The 12,143-nt window shown below is 37.7% G+C and overlaps 1 protein-coding gene across 1 annotated transcript; it reads right to left on the bottom strand.

Annotated features, from left to right (window-relative positions):
* Positions 1-600: 600 nt before the first annotated feature.
* Positions 601-11,720, bottom strand: LOC581428 (succinate--CoA ligase [GDP-forming] subunit beta, mitochondrial). Its single transcript, XM_030972256.1, has 11 exons — positions 11,600-11,720; positions 10,178-10,325; positions 9,225-9,324; positions 8,783-8,873; positions 7,773-7,925; positions 7,135-7,224; positions 3,827-3,923; positions 3,004-3,165; positions 2,017-2,159; positions 1,504-1,624; positions 601-987 (listed from the first exon to the last, which is right to left on the bottom strand). Exons 1-11 carry the CDS (start codon positions 11,663-11,665, stop codon positions 878-880), a joined length of 1,281 nt encoding a protein of 426 aa, XP_030828116.1. The 5' UTR covers positions 11,666-11,720; the 3' UTR covers positions 601-877.
* Positions 11,721-12,143: the final 423 nt, after the last annotated feature.

The raw sequence follows: 12,143 nt of genomic DNA, 5'->3' as shown, positions 1-12,143 counted from the left end.
ATAAAATTCAATTTTTGGAAAAAAATCACAAAAATCATGTTTTTTACTTAAATTTGCGATTTTAATTAATCTCAAATTATTTGAAATTGGTATCAAAATGTAAATAATTTAACTCTCTTTCATATGACACCAAACCCATAGTGGTTGAAGGTTTCGTTAAAATGTTATTTACAAAATACTATTTTGTAGTCAAAAGGGCCACTTTTTTGGTGGGGGGCGTCCCCCTAGCCACACCCACCACTTAGAACATGCCAGACGGTCAATTTGTTATGTGGAGCTATGCCATCTTCACATCTGTGCACATGAAAACTGGTTTCCTTCCCAGCTAGGTTGACCCCCCCTGGCTCCTGGTCTATATGTACAGTCTAACCTGCTTTAGGAATCACCTGTAGAGAAAGACATTTATCTAAAAAGATCACTTTTAGATTAAATATTGGACAGTGTTTCTATTAGAAACCAGTTCTAGACAGGTCCTGTTAACTTGGACTACCTGCTTATAAAGACCACTTCTCTTTGGGTGGTCTTCATATACAGGTATGACTATCACATGTCATAAAGTGATGGTATCTGTCCAAAATTGCTTCTAGTTCACACAAAGCGCAGTATCCCGTCTACAAAAACCCCACGCTGGCAAAATTGTGTGCAATTCAAATCTGTATATTATAACATATAGACAAGTGAGTATGATTTAGGGCCTGGACGCAGCTATTTATCTTTGAACCTCATTGGCCATTCATTTATATGTAAAGTGGTTTTTATTTTTACCGCAGCGACATTTTGGGGGCGGTTCATCATGCAATATGTGAACAAGACCTCAGCAAGTTCTTAGATCCAGTATGATTCCTAGTTCATGTCAAAGGGCCTTCCTACTATGTTGTTAATTAAGGCAAGCTACGGCTTTCTTGGCAGCATCTTCCAGATCTGCAGCAATCTTAATTGGAAGACCACTTTCGTGGAGGATGCTGGTAGCTTTCTCTACGTTGAACCCTGGCAAAATAAACATAAGAATATAGGTCACGATGAAAACATCTACTTCAGTTAGCTAAAAGTACAGACTAGATTTTTATAATCTAAATACAGAATAAGTATGTTAGAATGAACCCCCCCCCCCCCTCCCCCCAAATCAAGAGCTTCTACTGCTTTCAAAATATCCAGCCAATATGAGCTTAGCTAGTCTAAAATATTGACTAAAGGGGTCATCCAATGTCTTACTTACAAGATTTCTCATAGTAACGTTGCCCTGCAATGATACTTCATGAAATTGTTACAATTAGGAAATGTTAATAATTAATGATCTTTGAAAAACTTACTAAGTGTAAATAGTAACTTGTATTTTAAGACATATGAAGTAAGAATCTATTCAGATGATTCCAAGAAATCAACAGCCTTTGATTAGAAACAGTGAAAAATATTTTATCTAGATGATCAAATCAATATATTTACATTAGATAACATTAGTAATTTATGATAGGACTTCACCATATTAAGGTTCAGTTCACTCACCTGCTAACCTGACCACAAGGGGTACCTTGAGATCCATTCCCCTGCAAGCCGACGTGATGCCATTAGCAATGATGGAACAATCTACAATACCTCCAAATACATTCACTAGGATAGCCTTTACCTGTGAAGAGTGAACAAGTAGAGAAAGACAAGTATAATTCTGGTAAGTCTCCAAGCCTCACAACAACAAAAAAATCACCTCTTTTCAGATGCTAAATTAAAATTAATCAGAAATATTGAATAGAATATAAGAATAGCTGGCACATTAATAAAAGTGGAAATATTCCAAAGTATATTCTAAAGTAGCTCACATTTTCATCAGAACTGCTAAGCTTTGAAGGCTATTCATGTACTTGGTGTGACAACATGCGCTTTAGGGCAAGGTATAGTTCTGGTCAAAGGTTAAAATTAAGAATTCAGTTTGTGCAGAAATGGACCATGGAGCATTTGTAGACACGGCATGTATCGCAGGACCACACACAGCGGAAGAGAAGAAGGTCTACAACAACTCACATTTTCATCTGAGCTGATGAGTTTGAAGGCTTCAAAGACCTGCCCTTCTCCTACACCACCACCGCAATCAAGGAAGTTTGCCGGCTCTCCTCCATGTAGCTTGATGATATCCATGGTTGCCATGGCCAGACCAGCACCATTCACTGAAGCAAGAGGAAGAAAGGATTATGTTATACAGGGAGACCTCTATATAAAGACCACTCGTAGGAGAAAAGAGAACTGATCTTTACAGACAGGTTGCTAAAGGATATGATGGGAGCATTATTTTCAAGGGAGGTAAAATATAAGGTCTTCATAGATGTGATCTTTCTGTAAAGGTAATTGTTTAAGCAGGTTTGACTGCATTATATTCAGAGCTAGGGCTAAGGGCCCATATTAATGAAAGAGCACCAAAATGAAACCTGGTTTAACTTGAGCATAGCTGGAGATAAATCAAAGAACAGATCATCATATGATAGCCCTAAATTTTGGTGCCACTGTAGTTAGTTTTCAGGCTGTTTAGAGCCAAAGGCTGAAAGAGAAGGTTGGGTGTTGAAGAATAATTTGTGAGCCTTCTCCTCCTTGCTGTCCTTATGTGGAAAAAAATATACTAGTACCGTAATAATGTTCCAGGAACATTTGCCCTTAAAATGCTCACATATTTCAAACGTGACAAAAACAGCATACAACTTTGGACCAAATTGTCATGTCACATGTTTGTGTGGTCCCATGCATTCATATCTATGCCCACCTCTTTTCATTGATTTTTGCTTTTCAGCAAGATTTGGTAAATTTATTATGATTTTGATAATTCCATATCTTCATAAATAACAATAAACAGTTGGTTGATCTTTAATTACGTACTGTAATCAACCATTCAGCATTTTCTTTCACAATCAATTTAACAACCAATACTCAATAATATATTTAAGCTCATGACAACTGTTGTACCCCCAAGACACCCACATTACATGTGCTATCTACAGTAGACATGCCTTTCACACCTACCTAAGCATCCTATATTGCCATCCATACTGATGTAGTTCAGATTGTGCTCAGCTGCTAAGACTTCCTTGGGGTCGGCTTCTGTCATATCGTCCATGGCAAAGACCTCCTTCTGGCGGAACTCTGCGTTGTCGTCAAAGTTGATCTTGGCATCAAAGCATACCACTGATGGAGACAAAAGGACAAAGGTGAAGATGACATAAGTCTGAATCCTGAGAAAATACATGTAAGTATCTTGTTAAAATGATAGAAGGTGGTCTAGTGGATAATTCACCAACTGCAGGTCACAAGGTACAGGGTTCGAGTCCCACCACAGCACTAATGTCCTTTGGCAAGTTGTTAATCTACATTTGCCACTCTCCACCCAGGTATTAAATGGGTACCCGGTAGGATGCGAAAGTTAATGTGGTTGGATCTGCAAGTGTGCGCTTGTAAAATGGCAACTGGTCAGAATGTTTTCCAGGGAGTGGAGAATGTGCACAAATTGTGTGCGGGTAAGCCCTAATCTGATGACCGGGTAATTATATGTCTGTAAAAGCGCTTAAGACTCGTTTCGATGTATTGGCCGCTATATAAAAAGGCAGAATATGTATATAATATAGAAAGATTTCCTTCTGATGGAAGTCTGTACTATTATTTGAATCAATCTTGGCATCAAAGCACATCAATGGTGGCGACAAAAGATGGATCAGTTTTCTTGATGACTCATTACTGGCTTTACATGAGAATTAAAATATTCAAATAATGAATAAAATCATTGGTGAATGTTAGTGCAGCCTAACGAATCATAACATCACCCATCAAACAAGCAAAGGATACAACATACCTCTACCATCATCTGTTTCTCCAAATGGATTGACTTCAACTTGTGTGGCATCAACTCCAAGGAATAGCTCATATAAATTCTTGATTTGATCTGCGGCCTGTATAAACAATATTAAGATTACTGAATGATTAAAATGTGTTACTTACATAGCTGAATAATATTTTCAAAAGGGAATAAAATTAAACTGAATTATGTTAGTTTAAAAGAGGGTGAGAAGTGAGAAAATAATAAATTCTATAATAATAATACGCTAAGGCTCCGCGGGGGGCGCGACGTCTCGGCGAGCCTTTGTATCCTATTGTTTTTTAATGAGATCGCCGACCCAAGTTGGTGCGGCTATCTCCTCCCGAACCCTGCCCTCGGGGTACCCGTGCCCGGTGCCATCGTCCGCGGGAGAGTCTACTCTGTGGAATTGGCTATACTCCGCCCGAGGTCCTCCTCCGTGTCGACGTCCAGGGCGAAAACAGACGCGACATGCATAATGCAGGATATGCGTGACGACAGAGATACCTCATGGATATTCAACATGACATCCGTAGACACACGACCGATGACCATCCACTCACATTAAGTTGCGTATAAAATGCACGACGCACAGGCTCGGGCTTACCCGGGTAAAGCATCTTTCTATAGGATATCCTTTGTATAGTAGCTGCACAAGCCACAGAGATACACACAAAGCTTCCCGTCCACGTCCAAACTTAGGGACCTATTTCCATCATTATTGCCGCGATTTTTATATAGTTTTCATGAATGGAGGTATGACATCAAAGCTTATTTTGTGATTATTACGGCCATGCTACTAAATTTTGATTATCATTTTCTAAAGGAAAGTTTTCACAAGAAAACCATTGGACTGACAGTTCCAGTCGCAAGCTGCCTTCAGTCCTCACACATGCAGTGTAACACCGGCACCGCGCACCGCAGGCTTCCGAGGCCTGCGGCGTCGGTGTTCGAGCTTCATGGAGTTACGCTGGAGTGTGTGCGAGTTCGATCAGCTGAGCTGAGCTCGAGTCGAAGAGATTTGACACTTTGAAATTGTATCTGTTGGTTTGCATCACGATTTCAATATGGTTTCGTGAAATGATTTACGAAACCTGAGCTTAGAATTAGTAAAAGTATTACTAATGTCTACGTTTTTAAACGACTGTCTGATTTTCTTGTGAAAATTTTACTTTGAAAAATGATTATTGAAATTCATGGTCAGAAATAATCACAATCTAGATCTATTAATTATGTTACAGTTCTTGCATCAAAGCAATGCATGAAAACTTAGTTATTGAACTATAAAAATGTTGTTTTTTTAAATAGGCAATTAGACCTATGAAGTATTAAGCCTGAAACCTTCGCCTACTAAACAAATCTCAACAAAGTGTAGGCCTATCCTTTAATGAATTAATGAAAAAGTAGCCCCAGAAAAAAGAGCCCCCGAAAGTTGAAAAAGTAGCCCCCGAAAATTTACCAAAAATTTGAAATGGAGCCCCCGAAATGAAAAAACTTAATTTTTTGCCTGCGCCCCCCCCCCCCCCCCCTCTAGAATCCCGCGGATTTCCGCGGGTCCTGAGTTGAGTGTATATATAATATAGGCGTGGGGTCCACGGGTTTCAAGGGGCCATAAACCCCCAAAAGCTCGGGGGTTACGTTCTTCAAAGTTGGGGGGGGGAGAGATCAGATCGCGGCGAGTTGAGTGTATATACAATATAGGCGTGGGGTCCACGGGTTTCAAGGGGCCATAAACCCCTGAAAGCTTGGGGGTTTAGGCGTTTAGGGTCAGATGAGCATATTTTTAATACTTTATTTGTGACACTTGCGGGTCACTAATTGGCGTGGGGACAATACGTAGAGTTGCGTAGTGTTGCGTACCAACTACGCTGGCCTACGTCACTATATGCTGAGGGACGGAAAGAGGTACGCAAGATGAACGAAAACAATTCAACATGTTTAATTTTTTTCGCGTACTTTCGGCGTAGAAACTTGACGCAGAAAGTATGCCTTTTTACGCAACAGTACGCTACCCTACGCCAGATCGTCAAAGCAGTAAAAGCTTTCTACACAGTAAGCAACCATAAGCAAACCTGTACGCCAGCCTACGCATAACCTACGCAGGGACTATTTTCCCATTAATATGCAGCCTAATTTCTGCGTAGTCGGTACGCCACACTACGGAACTCTACGCAGTTCCAGTGGCTTAAAGAATAACTACAGGTACAGTTGGATCGTTTTTTGTTTTTTTTATATATAAGGCCAAATTAAAAAAAAAACATGTTTAGCGTCCTGTTTTTTCGAAAAATGGGAAGGAGGAGGCCCTTTTTTTCTTCTTTTTTTTTTTCAAAATGGCCGCTCCGTACATTTTCCCTGACACTCTGGCTATTTTTCAAGATGGCGGCCGACAATTTTTTTTTTTTTTTTTTTTTAAAACAGAAATACATTTTAGCAGTGCTTTTCATGTTTTTTTTCTTTCAAAAAAAATAAAAATAAAATAAAAATAGGAGGCGGCCCCCAAAAAGGAAGCAGGCGGGGACGCTGTTTTTTTTTTTCTTTAAAAAAACAAACAAAAAAAACAACAACAAAAATTAAACAATTACAAAAAAAATTTAAATTTTTTTTTAAAAAATTTAAAAAATTTAAAAAATAAATAGGAGGCGGTCCCCAAAAAGGAAGCAGGCGGGGACGCTGTTTTTTTTTCTTTCAAAAAAAAAAAAAAAAAAAAAAAATCAAAAAAATTTCAAAAAAAAAAAATAGGAGGCGGCCCCCAAAAAGGAATCGGGCGGGGACGCTCAACATGTATATTTTTTTAATGGCCTGAATGGCAAGCAAAGTTCTTGGTGGTTTTAATTTAGACAGTCTCTATATATCTATTTACACCCCCGCCCCCCTCTAGAATCCCGCGGATTTCCGCGGGTCCTGCTAGTAATAATAATAATAATGTAACTTATATCGCTCCAAATCCACTCTGTGGAGTGCTCAAGGCGCGTGTAAACAGGAAAAACGATCAAGACTTGAAAAGGAATGTTTTGAGAGGAAATTATAATATAATCTGTGGTCACTGGTCACTTAGATAAATTTTTTCAAAGCATGCCTCTTATACACATTTTCAAAATCATATTTTTGTATCTTACTAACCATATATATATAGGTAGACACGCCACACACATTCCACAACTCTCTTATATTTCTCTCTAAAATTAACAATAGAAAAAAACATATATATTCAACAGGTAAACTATAAACTGCAATTCCATTGTACCAGAACTCAAGATAGCATTTTAAATGAATGTCATCATCTGAGAGGAATTTTTGCAACTCACCACTCTGATGAGATCTCCTTTAAAGTCAAGATTTTTTGCCATTGTAAGAGCTTGCTCATCTGTGATGCCAATGGTGATGTCAATGGGTACCTAAAATAGACATCAATGCAAGATCGTATTATACAATTATATTTCACATATCACACATCTTTGAACATGACTGGTTAAAATGAGGTCACATGACATGATAGTTCTGCCTATCTTTGAATTCATAGGGATAGTAAGAACTATAAAAACAACATGTATCACATATGTAATAGTCTTTTATGCTGATAATGCAAAGATACATAAGCTTTGAGAGACAACGTGGTGGTGTTTTGTAACTGTCTGCTTACTCTCATAATGGATGAGAGACGTTCACAAATATCTCTAGATTTAAGCCAGTTTTGAGCATTCTTTGAAGATATATTAGATAAGTTTATGAAAGGACTAATCATTTCTTTACGGATTTTTTTTCTTTTCTTAATTGACACATTCCTATAAAATCAAATCATTACAGATTCTTTTTATCTAAGACCTTTTCAACATATAAAACTAAAATCATTCCCACAAAGAGTTATATCTAATCTAACCAGTTTCCGACACTATATATTGATTCTTTTTCAACTCATCTTCATCTCCTTCTGACACTAGCCTACCTTGAATATAAGCTCTGGTGTCTTCTCTGACACCTCTTCAATGTCCACTCCACCCGCTGGACTCCCAATAAGAACCGGACCCATCATTCCTCTGTCCATTAAAATGGCCAAATACGTCTCCCTCTCAATGTCCAGTGCTTCCGCTACCATCACCTAAATGACAAAAAATCAAAATTGTAAAATATTCATCAATTCAAAATCATCTTGAGAATGAAGCATAACTGTAACATGAGTGTACCATCAGCAACAACTACTCCGAAGATCAAGATTACAAATCTTGATCTAAGGAGACACGAACGAACGATCAGCAACACTGATTGTAAGGTATGACCATGAATCAAAATACAAAGAACACAAGTTCAATATTGCTATCAATGGAGAGCTGAAAGTCTGAAATATTCCTCTTTATGATGCAACTATGTCTTGCTTGATACCATTGGCACATTGTTGTAGATTACTCCCGTTTAAAAATTATCAACTACACATAATCCTAACCTAACTTTGGGTTTTACTCAATACAAAGCATGAAAATTTAATCTTCAGCAGTTTATAGCATATATTGCAAGTTTAACTGATATGTTGATAACAGTTCAACAATTCAAAACTGCTCTTGAAACATATTTATTTAAGTGATTAATTTATATTGGTACTCTTAAAGTCACAAGACATTTTACTGCAGCTTTTCTATTTGTCTCACTTCTTTCTTTTTATTCATAAAGCTTTTTGAGACCTTTAACAAAGGTATAATGTGCTAGTAAAGATATAAGAACTGTTCTATTGATTCAAATGATTTTATTTCTCATGCAAAACATAATACAATGAATACCGGTAATTATGTTACAAAATATGCAATGAATCGACAAATATAATAGAAAAAGCATAAGAAAAGAGGAAACAACTAGAAGCAGAGCTGGTTGAAGTGTTAGTTCCTCAGATGCTGTTTTACAATATAACATGAACAAAGTATGCTTAGAAATCAATAAATAGACAAATATTATTTTCATTATTACCTTTTTAACAAGGACACCATCCTTGGGAGTTTGCTTGGTGGTGAGTTTGGCTCCAATCATCTGTTCAACCAATGGACCAAGATCATTGGGGCTAGAAGATGCATCAAGAAGAAAAGTAATAGTTTTATAACATCTTGAATAATTTTTTTTTTTTAATCATATTTAAAAGGCATTCCTTATAGATACATCTCGTTACACATACTTTTCATTATATGAATTCATAAGACAAAATATTTAAAGTCTACAAAGGCACATTCCAACAATGACTTTAAGCAAAAAAAAATTATTTGCTTATGAAATAATACAAAATACAATCTGGATGAAATTTGATTTTGAAAAGTTTCTAAAGGTACACATTTGTCGAACTAAATGTAGGAATAAATAGGGGAAATAACTCAGAAAATAAAGCATGTTTTCAATATTTCGAATGACAATTTCTTACTTTTTGGTTAGATGAACTCCTCCTTTGAGACCACTAGTGAATGTTCCTTTACCCCTACCTCCTGCAAGTATCTGAGCCTTCAATACGATCTCCCTCACATCTATCACATACAAGAGAAACAAAAAGTATGAGGAAATGAGCAATGAAACATATAACACAATTTTTTAGTATAAGGCACACAAAAAATATCGATAAAAATATACTTGGGGGTTTAGCATTAAAAAGATCAACAACAGCTGTTGAGAATTTTCATATCAGACAATTAGGATATTTCTAACAAGGCATTTGGAGAGTTAGTTTTTGAAGAAATAATATACATTTCTTCTCTTCAATTTTCTCTGTAATAATACCTACGTCAGTCCTTGCAATAATTAGAGTCTCTTTAAAAACACCCACTTTTTAACTTCTATAAAGTGTATAGAAGTTAAAAAGCAGAAAAAAGAAATGTTCGTCAATGAACCTATTGCCTCTAGGAACTGAGTAGTCACCTGTATTAAAGGTAAAGACCAGTTTTGGAAATGCCCCCCTCTCAAAATATGGAATGGAGGCTCTTATTACCAATCATGAGAAAGAATATGTTTTGACTAATACGTGATGATACAAATTTTGCCGGGAAACCGCCTACTAATTGATATATTTGGTAAATTATTTTATCTATTTGGACCTGATAGATATCGCGCACGTGTCACGCACGTGTCGCATAGTCCCATATACATATTTCTGTTTACAGTGCTTGTAACTTTACCAAGACTGGGCTAAATTTTATCATTTTGATGATTCCAGAACCTTGCAGTACACACCAAAACTTATATACTAGATGATCAACCTTTACTGATCGATTCCACGTTTCTTTCACAATGCAATCGCATGATCATAACTAGTCTTTATCTTTAAGCTGAGGAGAAAAAGACAACTGAGGAGTCAAAGGGTCAACTCCTCCCTGACTGACTTACCCAAGTCTTTGCCTTGCTGGACTGCTTGTTGAGCATCATCGGCAACCATGAACTTCTGAACATTGACATCATACTGCTGCATTAACTTCTTACTCTGGTACTCCTGTAGATTGAGGTGTCTCACAGGGACTGCCCCAGCTACACCAGCCTGTTGAGAGGGAAAGAAATGAAGAGGGTCTAGGTACAGTCTAACCTGTCTATAGCGACCACCCAAGGGAAACACAAAAATTGCTCTTTGCCCGCCCCCCCCCCCCCACTCCGTGATCGGAGGGATACCATGCGCGTTACCAAAATGTCTGGTAAAGGGGTACTTTTCACGCACCAAAGTCCGGCTGGTAGTACACAAAAACCCGTTTTTTCAAAAGGAGGGAACATGCATATGCGTACCTTAAATAACACTGAGTGGGGGGCTCTTTGTAGACACGTTCCTTCAGTACATGTTTCAATGAGAAACCCTTTTCAAGGGGAAAAAACCATGTGGTCTTTGTGGACAGGTTTGACATAATAACAACTGAAAAGATGATTGAACTCACGGAGAACACAAAAAAATCTTTACATGTTCATGTGTGCTCATCTGTAGCTGTATCTTTAATTATTGAAATTTATGTCATTTGCATAATGGAAGTAGGAAGCACTGGCTAAAATGACGTCACTAAGTATGTTACACAATCAAATATGTGTTTTAAAGATAAGAATATTTGATACAAGTCTGGTATCCTTCAAACATTCTTTCAATGCAATACAAGTGCATAACGGCGGGCGCGTGCGCCTGCGTCGAGGCCGCCCACAATCTGTTTTATTTAGGGTAAGCATATATATGCTCCCTCTTTTTGAAAGCACCCCCCTATCTTTGGTGTGAAAGTCTATGGCGGGCCAGACGTCTTTGTCGCGCGAAAAAGTAACCCCTTTACCAGAGATTTTGGGAACACGCATGCAGTCCCTCCGACCCTGGAGTGGGGGTGGAGGCGCATGTGCCCCACCATCGTATGAGCACCCGAAAATCCCCATAGCCATAGGCCATACATTACCACTTACCAGACAGATATTTCTGCCAATTCGCATACGATTATGATTATTATGGACGATTGATTTGATCACTACAAACTTTATTTTCTGTCAAACTTTCACCGATCCTTTTCTGTAATTATCCAGCTTTTTATATAAAACCTACCGAATGTTATGGTGGACTTCCCCTTCAAGGTCATATATACAAACAAAAATCTACATTATCTAGCGTGCATTCGTTTCCAGGCCACGACATGTGAGGATATTGGGAAATTCTGAAAACGGGACATCGATTTGAACTTATGGGACTGTATTGAAATAAAGGCCTTGTGCAATATAGGCTTCCTAAACTATTATTTAATGCAAGAAATCATTACAAAACAAATTCTTTATAGTGGATGTATTAGTTAAACTTACATTCCGGTGAAGTATTGTCTGAAAAGAGTGGCGACAGCCTGATACTAGCCTTGCAACATTAGCCATTCTAGTGGATGGATATGGATATTGGTCGCTGAAAATATGGAAACACGAACACCAATGTACACGTACATGTCCGTCGCTAGCTCGTGTGGTGGCGCAACATAATTTTGTTTGCAAATGCATCAGCTCAGCCAACTTGCATGAACAAGTGCTCTAGAAAAAACAGATTTAACTATACGTGCATATTTATTTTATTGTTAATGTTTTTAATTACTATTATTAGCACGGCTGCACGGTAGTACATACTCTATTATTAGTAGTAGTTTTTCTTTCTTTTTTTTTTGGGGGGGGGGGGTGGGGCCTGGGGTGGGGCATCCGAACTGAAATAACTTTAGAGTATGGTCAGGGAAAAGGTGTGAGTGGATGCCACGCTCATTTCTTGCTCAAAATATGAAAGATTGATAAAATTCACGATTTTTTTCCTTCTAAACCCGATAACATATTCGGCCTATCTGAGGAAGAAATATTGTTATATTGACAT

The sequence above is a fragment of the Strongylocentrotus purpuratus genome, unplaced genomic scaffold (assembly GCF_000002235.5).
Source record: "Strongylocentrotus purpuratus isolate Spur 01 unplaced genomic scaffold, Spur_5.0 spur5_scaffold_6, whole genome shotgun sequence".
Classification (NCBI taxonomy): domain Eukaryota; kingdom Metazoa; phylum Echinodermata; class Echinoidea; order Camarodonta; family Strongylocentrotidae; genus Strongylocentrotus; species Strongylocentrotus purpuratus.
This window is presented reverse-complemented; position numbering and strand designations above follow the sequence as displayed.